We start from the raw sequence: 22,945 nt of genomic DNA on the forward strand, positions 1-22,945 counted from the left end.
AATTCAGGCCCGAAACTTTGGGGAGAGGGATATATATATATATATATATTCGAAAATGACCGATATTAGTGATGAATTCATAGTTTTTGGAAACCCTAAGTCGATTGGTGACAGTTTTGGTGCCCTTTATATCCAAAATGAAACTTATTCTCCCGTGCGAAGAACAGGCATTCTGCTAGTGTATATATAAAATGTGGGAGAGACACATGAGTGTTGAGGTTGGATGTGACATTGTAGCCAGCTCAAACTGTTTCAGGTGCCAGTTCGCTGTAAAGTAGTCGTCAGTAGAACGTCGAGCATTCATTGTGAAGACGTTTAAAAAAAAAAAAAAAAAGTATTTTCCCAGCAACTCAGCATTAATCGGAATCACATTATTGCAAGTCACAACACACTTCTCGTTAAGTTTAACGGAGAAAAATTTACGCCGTGAAGAAGAGACCTTCAGGAAAACCACACACTGTTCGAACTCCAGAGATCAGTGAAAAAATTATCTGAAAAATGCAATTTTTAAGAAGCAGATGTGGTGTGTTATCTAACTAATTATTGCAAGCAAGGCACTTTGAGCTACGAGCAGTTGAGAAGTAAAAGATCATGTGAAATCATTCGTCACAATTTCAATTTGTAAACTTTTTTGTAGACCCTGTAAAATTTAAACCTGTAGCGTGGCACAATACGATAATAATGCCGCTCTGGTGATATCACGTAAATGCTCATCCCGTGAATCGGTAGGCGACCAATAAGATAGGACACGTATGTTGTACCAAAGGAGTGTTTGATACCTTTGACATACTTTGAGATAAACATGCGGTGAGCCAGTAACCTGTACTTTTTTTCTGCGGAACTATTATTGCGATCCCTATTTCAAAGTGAGACTGTGGTTAGTGCTTTAAAATAAAAATAACTTTTTCTGTTTTTTTTTTAAAAAAAAAAAAAACTAAACCCATTGATTCGATGTGTGAAGTCAAATGTACTGGAGTACATTCAGGGTTCTAATGTAAGTAAATGTGGAAACACTGAAATTGAATGTTCATTCAAACAATCAGGAATACAGAACAAGAAAAAACAGTAATGGAAATTTTAAGTATTTGGTATTATAACGAAATTTCAACGAAGAAGTCCTCTGAAATACAGGATTGGAAGAATTCTCTTCTCGTTACGTCTTCATATGATTCAGTATACATTCCATTTAGGAGAAGAGAGATTTGGTCTTTTAAGAGTCTTACGTACATCATGCATGCAATTTATGCTATCCTGGGATGTTCCAATTAATCTGATTTTTTCAATATATAGTAAAACCTGTATCTAGCGTAATCGAACGGGAGTCACAAAAATTCTCTTTAACACAGGCGCCCTGTTTGCAGAGGTGGCTTTAGAAGGTAAAAACGGGGAAGGGGGGGGGAAGGCCAGACCCTAGATTATGATAGGTGTAATAGCTTAAATTATTTTTGTCATTCAAAAAGTGGGAGGGGGGCTGGGCTAGATCTGCCACTATCTGTTTGCATCTAATCCACATGCGGTACGGAGATTATCTTAATCTGAGAATAACTGGCCATAACATTCTACTTTAAGCGTATTTTATTTAGTTATTTTTGCTACAGATATATCGATATATTTATTTCTTAAGAACAAAGAAAAAAAAAAGCTTAATTTCTATTATGGGTGTGCCGAAAACCTTATTACCTGAAGTAGGTGAAATTGTAATGACTGCATGAGGTTTTACAGTGACTAGGATTGCCCGTACTTTCGAAGGTCCTATGCTCATTGCCTCGAGCACCATTTTTCAAACAATTCTAAAACGCATCTGTGTTCTTTGTTCTCATACTTCATTTTGATCACAATTGTATCTACAATCATAAAAAATACAAACAAATTCACATGCAGTGACGGCTTTTCCCCGCAAACATTATTTCCACAACAGCAGCTCATAGAGTACAGACAGCGTGATGTATAAGGCATGTACCGAATTAAATCTGTCATTTTTAAATTGATGTAGTACCTTTATTATGCATTGTACAAGTTTTCTGTTTTACATTTATTGAGAACAATTACATTGACTTAAAATAAGTATGCTTAAAGAAACAATGCAAAGAGTTCATGGATTGTATTCATGGCGCAGCTTCTTGCGGATTCCATCGTCCTGGCAGCAGCAATCCACTTTCGCTGAAACTCCTGAATGGCTTTCGTAGCCTCACCTTTCACTCGCGCCCAATAACGCTCGATAGGCCGGCACTGCGGGACGTTAGATGGGTTCATGTCTTTTTTTAACAAATTCGATCCCGTTGTTCTTCATGAACTCTATCGTCGCTTTGGTGTAGTGGGCTCGGGCGAGATCAGGCAGGAATATAGTGGGGATATCGTGCTTTCGAATTAGTGCCAACAGTCGCTTCTGTAAGCACTCTTAGAGATAGACCTGTGCGTTCACCGTACCCTTCGTGACAAAAACTGAACTCCTTTCTCCGCACTCGCAGATCGCTTGCCACACAAGATATTTCGTGTCGAATTTCCCCACTGCGACCGTTATTTCGGATCGTGGGAGATGCTGTCCAGGTGAGACAATATAGATTTTTTGGCCAGGAAGCCCTGAAAAGTCGGCCTTGACGTAGGTTTCGTCGTCCATAATGATGTAGCGATTTTCGCGTCCGAGGTAGTCATAAAGTTTGTGAGCACGTGATGTGATGATGGTGCGCTGATTTTCTGAAACTCTTGGCACCTTCTGTTTTTTGTATGTCCTCATACCTTCGCGTTGCTTCGATCTCTGCACCATGCTGACGCTTGTGTTGCACTTCCTGGAAACATCCCTGACCGAAGCACTAGGATTCTTCTTTATGGCACTCACGATGCTTTTGTGAAGTTGAGGGTCACGTGGGCCATAAGGATTTCGATTGTGTGGTTGTCGTTCGATCGACTGAGTCGTACTGTACTGTGTCAGTATGGTTTGGACAGTTCTGCGCGGCATTTTCAGGTCCTCCGCAAACAAACTCCAGTGGCGACAAGGATTTTGTAGCCATTTGTCGACGACTCGTTGACGGCGATCACTCTCATTCATTGCTGTATCTGTACCCTGCAACATAAAACAATGAAAAGTATATTAATTCCTAAGTTAATGTAAGAGCTATCAATACATGTAAAACATAAACTTGTACAATGCGTAATAAAGATACTACATCAATTTAAAAATGACAGATTTAATTCGGTACATGCCGTATGCACAATCATAAGAGAAAGCGTCACAGCTTTTTTTCTCCATCCCGTGTGTGCTTGAGTGTTAAAGATAGGTTTCGCTTAATGGTGGTAAACCTATACTTAATAAAATTAAAACTATGTTCACTCATGTCCAAAATTATTGTCCTTGTCTATAAATAGCTATGTTGTTGTAGGAATTTAATTTGATAACGAATTCGCCCGGTATTTCTTGTAATATTCGTATGTGTATAATCGGCAAAGACATGTATGTGGCAAATTTCATGTCAAAAGAGCAGTAAACAAGAATAAAACGAAAATAAAACTTACTTGTCCATTTAGCAACATTTTGTTTGACTCATTTTCGTATTTATAATTCTTTTTCTATGAAATTTACCACATATACATTTCTCGATTGTACACATAGTATCAGTATTAAAAGTACCTTGCAAAATCATTATCAAATTATATTTTTACAAGAAGACAGTTATAGATATACGACAATCATTTTGACGTGAGTGTACATGCATGTAATGGATATACTGGGATAAAGTGTCTTACGTACCTTATTGAATTACAGTATTTATTTCTGCTAGAATTAATATACGCAAAACTAACAGTAAATAGAAAACAAATACTGTACATACGTTTTATTTTTTCCAACAGTCAAAGGGTGTTTTCTATACATATTTGCTGCTTAGCTGCACGATTTTTCATTAATAAATAAACATATATTTAGAGCGAGTAATCCACTAAGTATATCGTTATTTCGCCGCGAGGCAAGTTTTTGCAATACCTTTAAACTGACAGTATCTTGATAAATATTTAACTTACATTATTCTTCCAACTCATTCTCCTTAGACCAATTAGAGGAGGAGTTACTGGCTTTTAAAAGTAACACTGAAAATTGCATTTCGTTCAGAAATTGGCGCGTTATCAAGGGCCTTACATGATGGAACGGACATGCAGAGTAAAAGTTTAACAAAAGAATGAAAGTGTTTTCGTAGATAGCGTAGTGTATACACTGATCACCAGTTGAATTAGAGATACCTAACTAATACTGTATAGCACCACCTTTCGCTCTGATAATGGCGGCTACTTGCCGCGGCATGAATTCCACGAGGCTCCTATAGTGTTGTTGTGGCATCTTAATATCTGCGAAGTCCGAGTCCGCAAGTTGGTCGGAAGAGGATGCAGAGCCCGAATGCATCGTTCAATGGCGTCTTAGATGTGTTCGATGGGATTGAGGTCCGGTAACCGTGATGGTCAGGGAAGTATTGACAGATCAGAGGAGTGCTTATAAAACCAGTCTGCTGCCATCCTATAGCGATGGGTGACCTCATCTTTCCATTGTCTTGCTGAAAGATGAGGTCACCGACCGGATGTTGCAGCCGAGCAAATGATTCAGTAGCGTTCATTTGTGAAGGACCGTGGTTCCACACATGTTAGGGGACCCATTTCAATCCACGTAAACAGCCCCAGATGAGAATACCACCGCCACCGGCCCGACAGTTCCCTGCTGGCAAGATGGATCCATTGCCTCGTGCTGTTGGCGACGTCCGTACCCGTCCATCGGCATCTACGAATGTGAAACGTGACTCATCTGTCCAAACAACCTTTCTTCACATTTCCACGGACCAATGGCGGTATTCCTTTACTCATGCTAGACGTTGTTTCCTGGTTGTGCGGATAGAAGGGGACTCGCGTGACTGATGGCTTCAGTACCCCATGGCGAGCAGGTGGCTGTGGATTGTGTGGCTACTAACACGACGTTGTTGTCCTGCATTGAATCTCTCCGCGATTTGACGCACTGTGGCCCGTCTACCGGCTGTTACGATGCGGGCCAGTCAACGCCTACCCCTGTTGTCGACACGCCCTTGACCGCGGCAGTTTGCCCGTGGGGGTGCAGTTTTACCAGAATCCAGGTACTCATGACACACCCTTGACACAATTGCCTTTGAAAATCCGTGCCGCAGCCACTTTCGAAATCGAGCCACTCAGTCGTCTGAGCCCTACGATTTGATCACGGTCAAATGCACTGAGGTTCTTCGTCTTGCCCATCACACACTACACTGACACGGATACCGAGAGAGGAAGCACCCAGCAGCAATACACGCGCGATATGTTTCATTCACATGCACTGCTGGAGCCTCTGCAGGGCGGTTTCTGCAACTATCCTGCTGCCTCTAATTTAACTGACGATCAATGTATATCTAACCTCACAGAATGTCTAAAAACTTTCTGAACTCTTCATTCCTGGTATTTGATTCTTTTGTTAAAAGACTTGTGTTAAATTCCCATCATTAAACGGAAACCGTTGACGCGGACAACGGAAATCAAAATATTCACTAAATTCATGAGACCGTAAAATATTTCCGTTTAAGATAAAGCTTCCTTTTAATAGGATGTCTTTTGAAGATAGTTTTTACTGTGTTTAAGTAGCGTCCATGATTGTTCGTATTGCGTGCAATTTAAAGTAAACTGGATAGTGAATAAATGACTTTAGACAACTTTTTACTTCTCACCATAGATGTTCATTTTACTTCGACCTCACTCGCCCTCGCAGTAGCAGTTGGCCCTCGCCCTCGCGAATGGAATTGTCCATCGCCCTCGCGGCCAAAACTTGTCCTCGTCCTCGCGCACCCTCGCCATCGAAGCTTGTCCTCGTCCTCGCGCACCCTCGCCCTCGCTGCCGAAACTTGTCCTCACCCTCGCGCACCCTCGCCATCGAAGTTTGTCCTCGCCCTCGCGCACCCTCACCCTCGCTGTCGAAGCTTCTCCTCGCCCTCGCACACCCTCGCCCTTTTCGTCGAAACTTGTCCTCGCCCTCACGATAGGAGTTGTCCATTATCCTCGCTCGCCCTCGCCTTCGTGCTCAAAACTTTTCCTCGCCCTCGCGCACCCTCGCCCTCATATCATTGAGGGTGAGGAGGCCTCGAGAGGGCCTCCTTCGTGAGGATCAGAGCATCAATTATTCAACCTATTTGTTGAATTATTTCCTTATCGTCAGTGGCGGATCCAGGGGGGCGATCGCTCCCCCCCAGAAGAGGAAACTTCTTTATTTTATATATACAAATAAAACGCATCCCAGAGTTTGGAGCTCTTAAAAGTAGCTCTAAGTAGCAGTATTACAACCCACCACCCCCACCAGAAGTCCGTCCTGGATCCGCCCTTGCTTAACATACGTCCTAAAGAAAGGAAACTAAACATATCATCGTATAACTTACTGTGGAACACCTAAAATGGAACAACTGTTACAATGGAGATCTCGGTCGATAGTGACGTTTACATCATTTATCAACAGTATCCAATGCCTTTACTTCAAAATGTTCCTTGAACTACGATGCAAGCATAAGTATTCAGCCACACAAGGGCGGCTCTCATGAGGGTGAGGGTGAAATCAAGGTTTGATGAGTGGCGGTAGAGTGACTGCCGCGGACTATCTGTCAGAATTTGACAGTCAACACGTTGGCCATCCCTGATGTATGTAGCGTAACTGAGGAATTTGAACAAATTCAAAGGGAAAGATCAAAAGAACTTAATTTTGAAACTCCGTCAGCAAACAAATAAAATACTTCAGAACACTATTGTTGAATTATCACTCGGAAATATATACCCACTCTAACCTATAACATGAATGACTTCATTGATTTGAATGTGAATCTAAGTTAATTGATATTTTAAAATATAAACTGAAATGTGTCAATGTGCTTGTAAGGTTAATTTCGATGCTCAAATATTGTTAATATTCACCACTAATAGAGATACATTTGTCCTACCTTAACAATGTTAAAATTTTTAATTTTTTTTTCAATAATTGCCATAAATATGAAATTTTGTCTTAAGAAACTACCTTAGGGGCCAATTTATGCACTTTATCACTTTGGTCTTGGTTCATTTTTGGCAGCTATCATTGTTGGAAAGTTTATTTTCAGTAATTCCCACAATTATGAAATGATATCTTTCAAACGTTGTCTCAAGGATTCCTTACACTACAAATACGTAAAGGCAAATGAAAAATGAAATCTTTAGTTTAAGATACCACGATTATGCAAGCTAAATGCTAAAGGAGACAGAAGTGAATGATGAAAGAAATAGTTGAATGAGAATGTGGTAGGAAACTGGAGAATCCCCAGAAAACCCACGAACTTACTTGGACGGGAATCGAACATGCGACCCTTCGAACAAAGGTAATTTCTCTATCGCTGAGCCACCGTTACTCCCTAAATGGCACGCTCAGAGCTTAGCGCCTCCAGGGACCTTGGAAAGATTATCGAGCCTAAAACGATTTAGCACTGACTTTTATAAATCCACCAATTCAACAATTAATAATGTCGTGCAAACTTTAAGATTGTAGTAATGAAAGAAAAGATGAAATCTTTAGTTTAGCGCCCCAGAGTTATGTAACTGCTAAAGGAGATGGATGAAATTGCAAGTGAATGATGATGAAAGAAATTGTGGAACGGGAAAGTAAGAGAACAAACCTTTATTTTCTTTAGCACAAATAATTAAATGTGTAGATTAATTGATTTCCAGAAATTTTATTATAATTAGCAATTAAAAACTGAAAGGGCGATCACAAACTTTTCTTGCCCAGGACCTCGCAACAATTTGTTACACGCTGCCATACATTATTAAAACAGGAGTAGAGTGACTGAATTATTTTGTAATAATGCAAAACAGACAATTATTGACTTGAAGAGATAGGATAGTTTAAAAATTCTGACTGGGGAATAAAATCTTCATTTTTACGTCCTACGATTATCGCAGTCTTGTATACAACCTGGAACGAAAGAGATTCAGCCCACTGAAGATTCTTTGCGAATATCATTTCAATGTGAATTTCGAACAAAGATCTAAGCTTACCTTCATGCTTACGTTACGTCAAACAACTAACATATAAGGTGGAAATTATTCAACTTTTTTCATAAGATGTAATCCAGCTGACTAATTAAAATTTTATAAGCTTTATGTTTTATATGTTATATGTGGATTGATTAAATGTTGCACCTGATAATATGTAGTCGTTACTGCTTGTTACATAGTATTAGCGTGTGTAATGGTTGTATGGGGGAGAGGAGTATTTAAACGCTAATATTCTAAAGTGAAATATTTACATAAAAATTAGGATAATTAAACATTTTCAATAACTCCCTCTTAGACTTCGACTCTGGTTATAGGTCGATTACCGGTGATTACTGAAAGTTAATGATATTGAAATATACAAAGGAAGTTAGTATAGTGTCTAGCAAGTATGTCTGCTTTGCTGCAAGTCTCAGGTTCGATTCCCTTGAGTGAAGTTTGAACGCATTATGGTGGTTCGGATCCTACCATAAACTATAGATTCACGTACCATTTAGCATCGGCATTGGTGATGAATTATAAAGGGACATTAACTCTAATACGTCAGAATACATACAGATCGACTGACGACTAATAGTTTGGGCTGTCACAAAACTATGAAAAGTTAAAAATTCCGATTAATTGTAACAACTTCATCAGTGGTGGACATTGGAGAAGGATGTATGCTATTAACCAGCCCATTTCATGGGCATCTAAACTCACGAGCCCAACGCTCGCTAGCTCGGCATTCGCGCTCAACCGTTCTCGGGTTCAATAATTAAGCGCTACCCCGAGCGCCAATGAAATAAGTCAGCGCGAGTCCAACTGAGAGAAGTGAGCCCGAGCACGATTCCCAAAGGAATAAATGAGCGAGAGCCCAGTTGAAAAAAGTGAGCCCGAGTCCGAGAGAGTCCAGAGCAAAATAGCCATCTATGAACCAAAGTCATTCCATCAAGTCTTTTTCCATCTGATCTACTGCATTCTGATGGTTCTCTCATTGATTGTGTTTGTTTAGATATCAGCGCTCTTGTCATTTACTGCTGAATGACGTGAGTGACTGTCTGTCTGTCTACCAACACTCTTTAAACATGACAGTGTAGTAGACACTTCTTACCTAAAACGTCTCCAGCACAGGGAGGGCAACAATGAGGCACACTTACTTCTTAATGTAGCGCTATTTCTACCCGGAAACTTTCATGGGAAAAATCAAATATTATTCTTATTTGCATTATTGTTTTTAATAATTATGTACGTACACACGAGAAATTGTCTACTGCAATTAATTGAAAGGACAAATACGATTAATGTATAACCTTGCTATGACACAAACTTTTCATCTAGGGGACATGGCAGATGATATTTTAAATTTTGCCTCTCTCCAAAAGAGGTCAAACAGCAAACTCCAAAACAGTTGCTTTTAAGGAAGCTTGTCCTCCTCCCTCGCGTGCCCTCGTTCTTCGGAAGGAAGTTGTCTCTAGCCATCGTGCACCCTCGCTCCCGCAGTAACACTTGGCCCTCACCCTCGTTCACCCTCGCCCTCTTCGTCGAAGCTTTTCCTCGCCCTCGCGCACCCTCACCCCCGCCATCGAAGCTTGTCCTCGCCCTCGCGCATCCTCACACTCGCTGCTGAAACTTGTCCTCGCCCTCGCGCACCCTCACCCTCACCCTCGCGCACCATCGCCCTCGCTGCCGAAACTTGTCCTCGCCCTCGCGCACCCTCGCCCTCTTCGTCGAAGCTTTTCCTCGCCCTCGCGCACCCTCCCCCTCGCGGCCAAAACTTGTCCTCGTCCTCGCGTCACTATGGGCGAGGGAACTTGAGGGTGAGGATGCCCTGGAGAGGGCCACCCTCGCGAGGGTGAACATCTCTGCTTCTCACATGATTACTGAAAAACACTATGAAAAATGATTTTTTTTCTCTCCAGTCGAAGCACTACAAAACTAATTGTACAATGTGACAATACTTACTGGGTAGAATGTAACAATGCTTACTTCTGCGTTCCTCTCAGTAATGGAGAATGTAACCATTTGTGGAAACTAGTTAAAAGACGGGTTATCATTGTTGTATGGAAACATGACGATCAGAGAAGGTTTTTTCAGTCAGTAAACATTAGTGGAAAATAAGCGTGAAATATCATGTCTTATTGTGTACAGATATGTTCAATACCCAGACCTTGAAAAATCTACTCAGCTGCTCGCCACGCGTAAAGTCCGATCAATCAAAAACGTGAATTCAATAATAAATAACAATTCCATTCACTTTTTTTTATTTGTAAAAGACATATCAATAAACAAAATTTAAAAAAAAAATGTATTGATATGTTTACTGTGCCGCAAAATCATTTTGTTTATTTATCACTGCAAATACGTTAAAAGCACTGACTGCAAAATGATCTGGATAGTAGATTTTTTGGCTGGCGAATACTTGCAAGCAAGATTTTTTTAAGCCCTGTCAATATCACGTTTAAGATATCCTTTTCTTCTATACGTTTGTCAATCGTCAAACGTAACATTCACAAATTCTCTCAATTCCGTTTGATTAGTTTACCATTTCTTGTATATAGCTACGAAATCACGCAGTTATATTCTCACTAAACCACACACAGTCGGGAGGCAGAACACGTGGTTATTAGGTTTTGTTCAACCCGAGAGAGTGAAAGCAACCGGTGGTCCTAAATCATCAAGTCCACTATTCTGATCATTTCTAGACCACCGTCGCTTGATACGAGCGGAAGTTGACCCCGTACACCCCTTCCCCCTCTGCTGAAGGTAAAAAAAAACTTAGCGTTTCTAATAAAATGCCATATCCGAAACTAATCAAGATATTAATAAATTTCTTTTTCCTATTTTATCTGTAAGGTGTACTTTACGATTTTGTTTATTCATGCTATGGATAGACCCAACGGTTTTTCGGAAAATTTAACAAACATTAAAAACTAGCATATTTTGTCCTTAGTATTTTCTTTTTTGCTCTGTATCTCCCCAATGACTTGAGATATAGAAAAAAAAATCATCCCTAGTTAAATTTGTAGAGCATTAAATTATCATTCCAACGGCACCAATATTGTTAGGTTTACTTCCAGAAGTAGCCGTACAGCGAGGTAAGTTTGAAGGAAAGTGCGCTTTGATTCGAATGCTGATGCTCCGAATTTCACCACTGAATTTCATCTCACGTCTGTCAATGAAATCATCTCACGTCTGTTGTTTCCGAGATAAAAGCTGTTTTTTAAATATTTGAAGAATGGTTCTCACCCTTCTTCCTTGAACTCTCCTGCACTGTCATGATTATTTCTAGATCTCCGGTCAGTTGATACGACCGGGTGTTGAGGATCACAAAATTTTGAGATAAGTAAAGAAGTCTTTTATAGTGATAAAATCCATTTACAGTTGATATTCACGATTACACTTGATTCTTATTTTTAAATTAAAAGATCCACAATATTTCAGTCAAAAAAATTCTTGTAGGTCTTATATATATATGATGTACTTATTCCGTAAAAAATACGAAAACTCGATTTAGGGCCCGTTCAAAAATTTTGTGGGCCCTGATCCACAAATTTCAATATATTTCATAGAATCAAACACGTTCTTGTACGCCCTATATTTTGAGAACTACGTATAGTGTAGCCAAACCAAAGCTAACAAGTTACTCAGTATGATGTACTTATTCCGTTTAAAAAAAAAAAAAAAACGAAAACTCGATTTAGGTTAAGTTCCAAACTTTTGTGGCCGCTGATCCTAAAACTAATTATTGGCCAACATCGCATTCTTTTGATGTATTTTTGGATAATTCCTAAAATTCTTGTTCAATTCTATCATATTTGTGTGCGGTATTTCCACCGGTCGTTGAAAATAATTCCTTATTTCTTTAACTAAAATGTTTGTCTTACCATAATGAAAAATGTAAAGATATCTTAAGTGAGGGCAAACACCAGGGACGTGTAGTGTGTATTACCGCTGTTACCGGCGGTAACGGTAAAAATATTAGTTTTTTTGTTGTTTTCATATATCTTCAAATTTCATTATCGACATGGGAAGATGTTTACATTTTCCTTTTTCTTTTCTTTCTTTCTTTTTCTTCTTCTTCTTCTTTTTTAAGTTTGGATGGCCTATGCTTCATTTACATTGTGAACAAATGCAACATGCCAACACCAAATAGGAGCACACTGTTGTTGATACCGCAGGATTTCAGAGGTAACGCGAACCCCGATAGCGGTCATTCACTCCAGAAGCACCTTTCAGTGTGTCAGCGAGAAGCATCCTGTGGACTCGTATTTGGATTTTCGGAATGGCCCTTATGTTACCGTTCGGCTGAGTGGAACAGGAAAAAATAGGAACGTTCCCTGTCAAAATAAGGAGAATCTAGAATATCATCAACATGTATATTCTACTCACCGCCCGCTTAGGAGTCTATTCGCTCTCCTCTCGCTGTAGAGGATCGAGCGGACGGTAATTCTACTATACTGTTTCGTTTGCTTCCCCATTCTAAGGATAGAAACTTGGCTGTAATTTCAGTATTCATAAGATTATTTCATTGTCTTAACAGCATACAATTTCGGACAAATATAAGTAGCAGGTTCTTCATACTAATAGCATTTAACACATGCTACTGGAAACATGTTCTAGTGCATTATTTATATGTTAATCTATCATTTTTACACAACTTTTGTATGCTAATACGTTATCTTTAAATTTGAATAATACAGCAACAGTGAACAAGAAGAATATATTCCATAGGATATTCTAACAAAAATTTAATATAGGTTTACTTTGATTCAAAATAAAGTTTCTCATTGAATGTTAATTTGAGCTTATGGGCATTTTTTTTTTTTATTGAGATTTTATTTTTGTTTAAACAGTATATAAATTTAGATGGTTGTCTCATGCCTGAAGGAGCAAAGATATTGTCAGTCCCTGAAGTGTCATTAAATATACAGAAATGCCTATTGATGAAACACATTGTGCTATATGGGAACTGTTTCAAGAGCAAGGGGGAATAGTAATGATAGTTAGAGCAAAGCAGAGGTGTTGCCCGCGCTCCTTCCAATTCGAGTAATTATTATTATTTAGGATTTATGCTAATTAAGTTGAAAATATTTTGTTTCTAATTTAGTATAGTAAACTTTCGATGCAACAAATTTCCAACTCTAGCCGCTAACCTACTAGTTGAATTTGGACTTCGATGCAGTTTGATCTGTTGAAAAAGAACTGTGCATTCGTCTTCATCGTGCCGCAGTTTCGCTGTCTAACTAATTTTCAATACGGAAAACTTGTTGCTCAAACATACGATGAAACTCCAGTTATGGTTGGTGAGGTAGGGAACTGCAGCCTCTTGTTAATTATATTTTCATTCTTATGCCCATAGACTTAATTTAGTTTTAGAAAAGTCCGTTGATTATTCAAAAGGGCATAGGCGTAAATAGCACCCCCGCAACCCTCGCGGCGGAGGGCGCACGAGCTCCAGGGGCGAAAAATATATAGAAACTAGGGCGCATAACTAAAGGTTGCGGGGGCACTGAACCTTCAAGTTACGCTACTGGAAAAGGGCATAAGTTTTTTTTTTTTTTTTAATTGTGTTGGGACTTGCTTCTTTTTCCTCGAAGTCTTCAAAAAGAACAAATGCTCTAGATTATGTAGTCAACAAAAGTATCTCAATAGTCTCAAACACAAGATATGGAACTATAGGAGTAGGGTAAATGATGTGCTGTATAGCCTTAAATATGAACTGTTAGGAGTCTTTAAATCCATGATGGATAAAACCGACGAATAGGGTTCTCAAACCAGAGTTTGTGTAGCAAAATTCTATCAAACCTTTCAAAGTTTTCACTTCAATTTTTTACTTGAACTGTTTTCTGTTATAACATCAAGATAAGAAATCTTGTTCAATATCTTACAAAAGAAAGTTCATGATGTAGGTTACTGCAGAAAGAAAATAGATGACTTTGAAGAATATCTAAGATCATTGAGAGATAGTTTCAATTATATTTAGTAAAAAATGAAAGAACATGAAGAGCCACATTGTTCTAAAAGGTCAAGAGTAAATGAAGTGGAATTTGACCCCTTTGCCAATGCCTATAGTTTGAAATGGCTGATACTCTGAAAGAAAAAGTGAGTACTAGATTTTCTGTTATTGAGAAACAAGAGTTACTTGTAGTATCAGCAACCGGTAACAATCGTCAAATTGTCACGCCACGTCACCGGCAAACACCATTAACAGGTAATATATATAGGGTGATTGATAACATCGTTGTACACCTGAAATGTATTTGTAAAATCAAGAATGGGCCTGTATTTTCTCAATAGTCACTTTAAAAAAATGTTTTTGTAGAAACCTCAATAACTCTATTTGTATGTAATTTATGAGAAATTACATCAAACTTCATTAAATACTTACTAAGGTGTGATCGCTTGATCCGGAGCATTAGAGCATCCTTCGTTGGTGAAAGTTGGTGTGAGTTTTTGTGACCGACCATATCAACACAGACAGCATTAATCGAAAATTTTTGTGAGTCGGTGTAGAGATTCACCACAAATTTTTTTGTACGCGCTTTCGTCTCATCTTCCACATTACCAGATCCTATGTTAGTTAGCAAGTATGATTTTTTTTAAATATACATTCCATGCTCTTTTTTTTTTCAATTCCTGCGAATTGATTGGTGGTGTCGCTATACATGGAATGCTGGCAAGGATTGGCATATTTCATCTTTGAGCTCATTCACAATTGTGTGGATGAGAACACATTGTAATTTTATTGCTGTTCTAGTAGACATCCATGTTTCTTCTGCCTTAATAGTTTTAAAAAATGTATAAGGAGAGTAAGAACTTCGGTGTCTTTTCAGTCAATGAGCAGTTGCTTATAACCGTTCCTTGAACTATTTTATGCATGAAGTATTATCGTCGTACCAGCCTATTTATGCTTAGATTTCAATGGTAGGTTGTCTCCCTGTGATGACTCCACGTGAAGTAAGTCTGTAAATCCACCCGATGTGATACCTAACTGTTCGTCTTTCAATGTTTATCTACAGAACCTAATCAGCTCTAAAGAAAGAAATGCTGCGAGGTAAGATTTGCTTTCAGGCAAATCAATAAAACATTTCCACTGCTGAGGAAGCGGACAATCTCGACCTTCAATACTTCTCCGAATCAGTCAGTAAGTACTTGCTGTTCGCCTAAATCTTGTCCCTCCTTTAATAGAACATGGATTGTTATGGTCGAATAAACTATCAATTCGTGAGCACGCCCTGTTTAGAAAGTTCAGCACACATTTTACAAAAATATCCGCCAAATCACCATCAGTCAGTTTGCAGAAATTGGAAAGAAAGCATGGAATGTATATTTAAAAAAATCATACTTGCTATGTAACTTAGGATCTGGTAATGTGGATGATGGGACGATAGCACGTGCAGAATTTGTGGTGAATCTCTACACCAATTCACAAAAATCTTCGATCAGTGCTGTCTATGTTGATGTGGTCAGTCACAAAAAAGCAGACTATCTTCCACCAATGAAGGGTGGTCTAGTGCTCCACATCAAGCGAGCACACCTTCAAAGACACATTAGGCGACACGCCAGCGACTCGAATATTGACTTCACCTCTGGTGCTTGGGGTCCCGGGTTCGATCCCAGACCCCGCCAAGTGAACTTTGTGGTGGACAAACACCGTGTGCGTGGGTTTTCTCGGGGTTCTCCCGTTTCCTCCCACTTTCTTCATTCCACCATTTCACTCATCTCTCATCATCACCGTCTCCTTTAGCCTAACCGGCATAACCGTGGGACGTTAAACTTAAAGATTTCATTTCATTTCGAATATTGACTTCCTTCAACCCGAACATTTTGGTTGGCGAACTACGAATGAAAAAATTGGTGCCCAAATGGAGCACTCAGGAATCTATGCATAAAAGTTGCCCAGAGTTAGTCTTGTAAACATATGTGGGACACAAACAATTGCAAGTGTGTGGCAGCTTTAGTGGAGTGCATTAGAACATGTAGCTGTAATAGTAACAAGCGTTATAACTTACTTATAAACACTTATCTACGTACCAGAAAATGATTCATCTGATGAGGACTCCCAAGACTAAAGAAATATGTAATTTTACAAATATTTTGCGCAGATTTGATATGATAATGTAGAATATTATTATAGTTCTGTTTGTTTCCAGTAATTAGTAAGTAGGGTGGTTGTGCCAGTCTTCGACCACCCCCTAGTTGCCGACCACTTTTCACTTTAGAACCATATATTAGGCTTATTTTCCGATAAAAATGCATGCTTTTCCGTTATAATTGAATTGCAGCTTATTCTGAACAAATCACAAAGATACTGTCAAAATATATTGCACATGCATTCGGTAATAGCCAATCAAATGTATGCCTACGGAAGACGCACTGACAAGTAAACCTTACGTTTGGGTGAATCGAGTTGTTGACTGAGACACATATGAGAAAGTAGTACTAAATGTGGTCAGTATTTCAGTGAAGTTGTAGGTGCGAAGCTCCAGGGGTTTAGGAGATACAGCTACCACAACATCACATGGAGGTACAGAATAATCTTCATACAGTTAAAGGTAAAAGTTCTGTAAGACCTCTTGTAACTACAAAAGGTGAATAACAAATATATGGGTACATATTAAGACTACGGGGAAGTCATATAATAAGGGTCTACCTGACGGCGGCCATCTTAAAATCCGCCATTTTGAATTAAGGTTAAGTTTTTAAAATAGGAATAGGGTCATGTGATATATGATTTAAGACGCAAATTTAATCAGAAGAACAATGGTGACGTTAATTTTGATTTACGCGCAATTGGTAAAAAGTTACAGGGAAATTAAGTATTGTTGCAGCATATGTATTAGTCCTTTACCCCGCCTTGTAAATTTTGTGTTAATGATAATAATTAAATAAAAAGCAGGTGGATAAATATTAGGTCTATGATAAGAGTTGCCTTGATGGCGGCCATGTTCAAATCCGCCATTTTGAATCAGACAAAAGTTTTAAACAAAACGCATAACAGTGAGACCTTATTAATAGCAAATTTTACTATAAATCCAACGGTATAACCATTTTTGCTTTATCATTAACCAGCACAAAATTAAATGGGAATAGAGTAATGCAATAGATGACTTCGGGCTAGAAGTTAATCAGAAATACAATGGTGGCGTTACAATGTTAGTTGTTTGATGCTGTACTTGCACGCCATTTCGTTGTTTTTCTTGTATCCTGTTCACATCTATTTCTTGCTCGCTCTTGTCCTCACTGTACTATTGCTCACCTTGTCTGTTCAAAATGGCGGATTTGAACATGGCCGCCATCAAGGCAACTCATACCATAAATCTAATATTTATCCATTTTCTTTTTATTTAATTATTATCATTAACACAAAATTTACAAGGTGGGGTAAATGACTAATACATATGCTGAAACAATATTTAATTTCCCTGTAACTTTTTACCAATTGCGCGTAAATCAAAATTAACGTCACCATTGTTCTTCTGATTAAATTTGCGTCTTAAATCATGTATCACATGACCCTATTCCTATTTTAAAAACTTAAACTTAATTCAAAATGGCGGATTTCAAGATGGCCGCCGTCAGGTATACCCATATTATATGACTTCCCCCTAGTCCTAATATGTATCCATGTATTTGTTATTCACCTTTTGTCGTTACAAGAGGTCTTACAGAGCTTTTACCTCCAACTGTATGAAGACTATTCTGTACTTCCATGTGATGTTGTGGTAGCTGTATCTCCTAAACCCCTGGAGCTTCGCACCTACAACTTCACTGAAATACTGACCACATTTAGTACTACTTTTTCATATGTGTCTCAGTCAGCAACTCGATTCACCCAAACGTAAGGTTTACTTGTGAGTTTTCAACAACTTTAATCTGTTGCAAATGGGAACGACAGCGCCCTGTTTTTCGTGCTTTTCCATAGTTTTATCTCACCAGGTAAGAAATGCGCATATTATTCTGTTACATGGAACTATATAGCATATTTTAGTAATTAAATTTTAGTGATAACTGTAAGGTATGAAGAATAAATCAATAAAATGTAGTGGTCGGATAATGACTTATGAAATATTCTTTGTTAACTAGTGTTCGACCACAGGGTGGTCGAGCAGTGAAAAATTGTAGAAATATCAATAACGACTAACTTTCGATTCATCTGCATGAAATGAGTACCTAGTTACCAATTCTGAAGTTATACTGGAATACGAAAACATTTACTAATGTTCGACCACTACTTTTCGTAATACATTTGTACTGGTCGAAGATTAGCTGTTTCTTTCTCAGTGTCCGACCATGCTTTGCGTTTGTACTTTCTCGCAGAATTTCTTGATTCAAACACCAATTCAGTGATCAATTTACATTTGTATAATCATCTGCTGAGTCTTATCGTTAATACATGAATATTCACCGAATGGCCGTGACTCAGTGGTAATGGTGAAGAGGCAATCCACTGAGGGTTCGAATCCCTCTCAAGAGCAAGGTTATTTTTAATTGTCCTCGATATTTCTGTGTTCGTGTCCCTATCAGGATTGGATTACCTCCAATTGGCTCGAGAAGCATTCAGGCTTAATGTCTCGGCTGATACGAACTTTGAAAAAAATAGTAAAGCGTTAGCTTAGCATTCAAAAGGTCCTCGGTTCGATCCCAGCGGTCGACCATCTTGACTGAGTTCTTTCGAGTTTTTCCTCAGTCACACCATGCAAATGCTGGGATGGTATCATCAAAATAGGCCCTGGGTGTCTAACTTCCAACATTCTCTCCCCCAACCTATCACGGTCGGAACCGTAGATGCCTTAAGACCATAAAATAAATTCAAATTCAAGTAAGTGAATATTCATGTAGTTTCCCAACATTTTCATAGAAAATTAACTGCACTGTTAGGGTATGACATTTAATTTGAATAATAAATTTATTATATTTGGTCAAATTCGTTTAATATTGAACTACACTATCCTCGCTTCGTCGTGGAACACATTCAAATATTGTTAGCAGAATAGCTACTATCAGCTTACGTCTGGAATACATCTGTTTTCCTTGCATGTCCTTATGAAGTTTTGTTTCTTTCAGAGCTAATGAGTGAGTAGGCCTAAACTTAAACTGCCAGCTTATTCAAACGAGGATCTACAAAAAGCTCTGGAGGCTTGTCGCAAAAGCGCTACATACGAAAGGCATCAGTAATCTATGGAATCCCTCGGGTAACGCTGATGGATAAATTTCATGGTCACAGTCCCAAAAAGCGAAAAATAGATCCAGAACCATACCTAACACAGAAAGAAAAAGAGGGATTAGCAAACTGGCTCCTTAATGTGAGCATAAGAGCTTTCTACAGAAGAAATACGATCTTCTGAACAGTGTTAAAAAATTGTCGATTCAGAAAAACGCAAAACACCGTTCAAAGACAATTGAGCTGGTGAAACCTGGTACTACACTTACTTGAGGAGACACCCACAAATCGTGTCCCTAAACTTTGAACAAGGCGCAATACGCTGTAACCGAGGGAAACATTCGCTTGTGGTTTTAGGACCTTGAGAAATACTTGAAACAAACGGGACAATCTGATATTCTAAATGATTCTGAGCGAATATTTAATGCTGATGAATCCACATTTCAACTGTGTCCCAAATCAAGAAAAGCGTTGGGGTCCAAAGCGTGGAAAAATATGTACGAGGTGAAGGGCAACGAGAAAGAAACATTAACACTGCTTTGCACTTTTTCCGCAGCAGGAGAAATTGTATCCCCGATATTCGTATATCTGTATGTAAGACATCTTCCAAAGGACGTCATCAGTGCAGTTTCTTCAGAGATTTTCATAGGCAGGTCAGGTCAGATAGCGGCTGGATGCGAAGTGAAACACTACGAATGGATAGTAAACACCTTCCTAAAATGGGTGAATATCCCGCTATTAGGAAACCAGTCCTTCTGCTAATCGACGGCCACAAGACTCACTTGGCAATGGAAGTCACCGAATTTTGTTCCAGCCATGCTATAGTACTCTACTGCCTTCCACCAAACAGCACACATATTCTTCAACCCTGCGACGTATCTGTGTTCAAATCGTTTTCGAGAGTTATACATGGAAACTGAGTAAAATGTTACACGTGTTATTTCTGCACCACTAATTAAAAGAGTGATATACAAGGTAGCAACACAATTAGTAATTAAAAATGAATTTAGAAGATGGGGTTTATAGCCGTTCAACCCAGAGAAGACGAAGCATGTTTGGTGCTGCATTCCACTGAACCTTAAATGAATTTGGTGGTCTCTTTCTTGACAAAATTATCACAAAATTACTTAATCTCAGCGACTATTGTGCGAAATTGCGAAGTGATACCTGAAAAACTAATTATGTAACATCTACAGATGCTATTAGTTTAGTAAAGTTATGCTTTAGCTTTCATACTGTAATTAAAAGCACATTAACCGAGTAGTGGTCGGTGACTAAACAGTAGGCGGTCGAACACTAACGAAAAATGGTCGAACACTAAAAGAAATCAGTTACTGGTGTTTTTCCGACTAATATTACATAAATGGTATAAGTTATCTCAATTTTGGATAAAGTATAAATAAAATATAGTTTTAGGAACACACGTGAGCTACTTGCATCCTCTTAAGTTGTTCCATTGAGTGAAAAACGATTAAAGACGATAAGAAAGTGAGTTAGGTGGTCGAGGACTGGCACATTTACCCTATGAGGGCCATGCCGAAAGTTTTTAGCAGCACAATAATCTAACATCACAGCCACATTTTTTTTTATTACATTCGATATTTTGTCTTTCAGCCATCAATTGCAACAATGAGTCTGTGATAGCATGGTCAGAGATAAGAAAGATAAGGAAGCGCGCGTGACCTAATAGCCATGGAGCTGTCAAGACGTGACTTTCGCGCTGAGATTTTCAATGATTACAAGAAGAGCTTAACCGCGGAGCAGTGCCTTGAAACTTTGGTGAATACTTTTGGGGAATCTGCTCCTTCGCGAGCCAGTGTTGGAAATTGGTTTCGGGAATTTAAAAGGGGGCATACGTCACTTGGAGATGAACCTCGTTCCGGACGGCCAAACACTGCAGTGATTCTCAAAAACATCGAAGCTGTGAGGCAAATGGTGAAAGATGATCCCCATGTATCTTTCCTAAAGATCGAAGCGACTCTCAACATTGGGTCAACAGCAGCGCAGACAATTATGCATGAACACTTGGGTCTCAGGAAAAGGTGTTCTCGTTGGGTCCCCCATTTACTCACGGAAAGGGCAAAAGAGGGTAGTGTGGAATGGTGTCAATTTATGTTGAATAAATTCAACCAAGGGGCAAGTCGTGATGTTTACAACATCGTCACGGATAACGAAACGTGGATTTATCATTATAATCCGCTTACCAAGCAGCAGTCGCAAGTGTGATGCTTCGAGAATGAAGATCCCCCAACCAAAGTAAAGAGACCTCGGAGTGTTGGAAAGAAAATGGTTTCTTTTTTCTCACGGAAGGGACATGTTGCGACTGTTGTACTTGACAATCGGCGTACGGTGAATGCTGAGAGGTACTCAACAATTTGTCTTCCCACTGTGTTCAAGAAATGGAAGGCCCAACATCCAAGATCAAAACTCGGTCATCTTCTGTTGCGTCATGACAATGCAAGTGTCCACAGTGCTGCAAGAACTAGACTTTTTGAACCAGGAAAGAGTCAGAGTGCTGCCACATCCACCCTATTCGCCGGACTTGGCCTTGCGCGATTTTTTTGTTTCCTAAAGTGAAGGAACACTTGCGTGGACGTCGCTTTTCATCGGATGATGATGCGATTGGTGCTTATTTGGAGTCTGTGGACAATACAGACGAAAATGTGTGGAATGAACAGTTTTCTAAGTGGTTTGAAAGGATGCAAAAGTGTATTCGTGTCCGTGGAGAGTACTTTGAAAAACTGTAAATGTTTGGTTCCAGTACGATGCTTCTTGTGGTCAGAACTAAAAACTTTCGGCATGGTCCTCATATTTAATGAAGTTCGATGTAATATTCTCATAAATTACATACAGATATAGTTATTGAAGTTTCTGCAAAAAACATTTTTTAAAGTGTCCATTGAGGAAATACAGGCCCATTCTTGATTTTAGAAATACCTTTTAGGTGTATAACGATGTTATCAATCACCCTATATATCACCTGTAAATGGTGTTTGCCCTCACTTAAGACATCTTTATATATGTTCTTACATTATTTATATTTTCTGCTTTTTCATTATGATAAGATAAACATTTTAGTTAAAAGAAATAAGGAATTACTTTCAACGACCGGTGGAAATACTGCACACAAATAGAGTTGAAAAATTTGAATCAACCTGAATATCAACTATAAATGGATTTTAACCCTATAAAAGACATCTCTAGTTGTCTCAAAATTTTGTGATCCTTAACGCACGGTCGTATCAAGTGTCTCTAGATCCAGAAATAATCATGACAGTGCAGGAGAGCTCAAGGGAGAAGGGTAAGATCTGTTCTTCAAATATTGGGGAACAAATCAGCTTTTATCTCGGAAACAAAACCTTTATTGACAGACGTGAGATGAAATTCAGTGGTGCCATTCGGAGCATCAGCATTCGAATCAAAGCGCACTTACCTTCAAACTTACCTCGCTGTACTTCTATTTTTGGAAGTAAACCTAACAATATTGGTACCGTTGGAAAGATAATTTAATGCTCTACATTTTTTTTTTTAATTAGGGATTTTTTTCTATATCTCAACTTATTGGGGAGATACAGAGTTAAAAAGAAAATATTAAGGACAAAATATGTCAGTTTTTAATGTTTATGTTAAATTTTCCGAAAAACCGTTGGGTCTATCCAAAGCATGAATAGACAAAATCGTAAAGCACACCTTACAGATAAAACCGGAAAAAGAAATTCTTTAAAATGTTGATAGTTTCGGAGATATGGCCTTTTT

General features: G+C 38.8%; 1 protein-coding gene across 1 annotated transcript; it reads left to right on the forward strand.

Moving 5' to 3' along the window:
• Positions 1-20,881: 20,881 nt before the first annotated feature.
• LOC145666282 (histone-lysine N-methyltransferase SETMAR-like) lies at positions 20,882-21,415 on the forward strand. The gene has a single exon (XM_081733346.1). The coding sequence runs from the start codon at positions 20,882-20,884 to the stop codon at positions 21,413-21,415; it is 534 nt and encodes a 177-aa protein (XP_081589472.1).
• Positions 21,416-22,945: the final 1,530 nt, after the last annotated feature.

Source organism: Thermobia domestica, chromosome 12 (genome assembly GCF_964235325.1).
Source record: "Thermobia domestica chromosome 12, izTheDome1.hap1.1, whole genome shotgun sequence".
In the NCBI taxonomy this organism is placed as follows: domain Eukaryota; kingdom Metazoa; phylum Arthropoda; class Insecta; order Zygentoma; family Lepismatidae; genus Thermobia; species Thermobia domestica.

Bases quoted from the DNA above. Each gene is read 5' to 3' on its own strand.
- LOC145666282 (XM_081733346.1), top strand. From the start codon at position 20,882: ATGGAGCTGTCAAGACGTGACTTTCGCGCTGAGATTTTCAATGATTAC.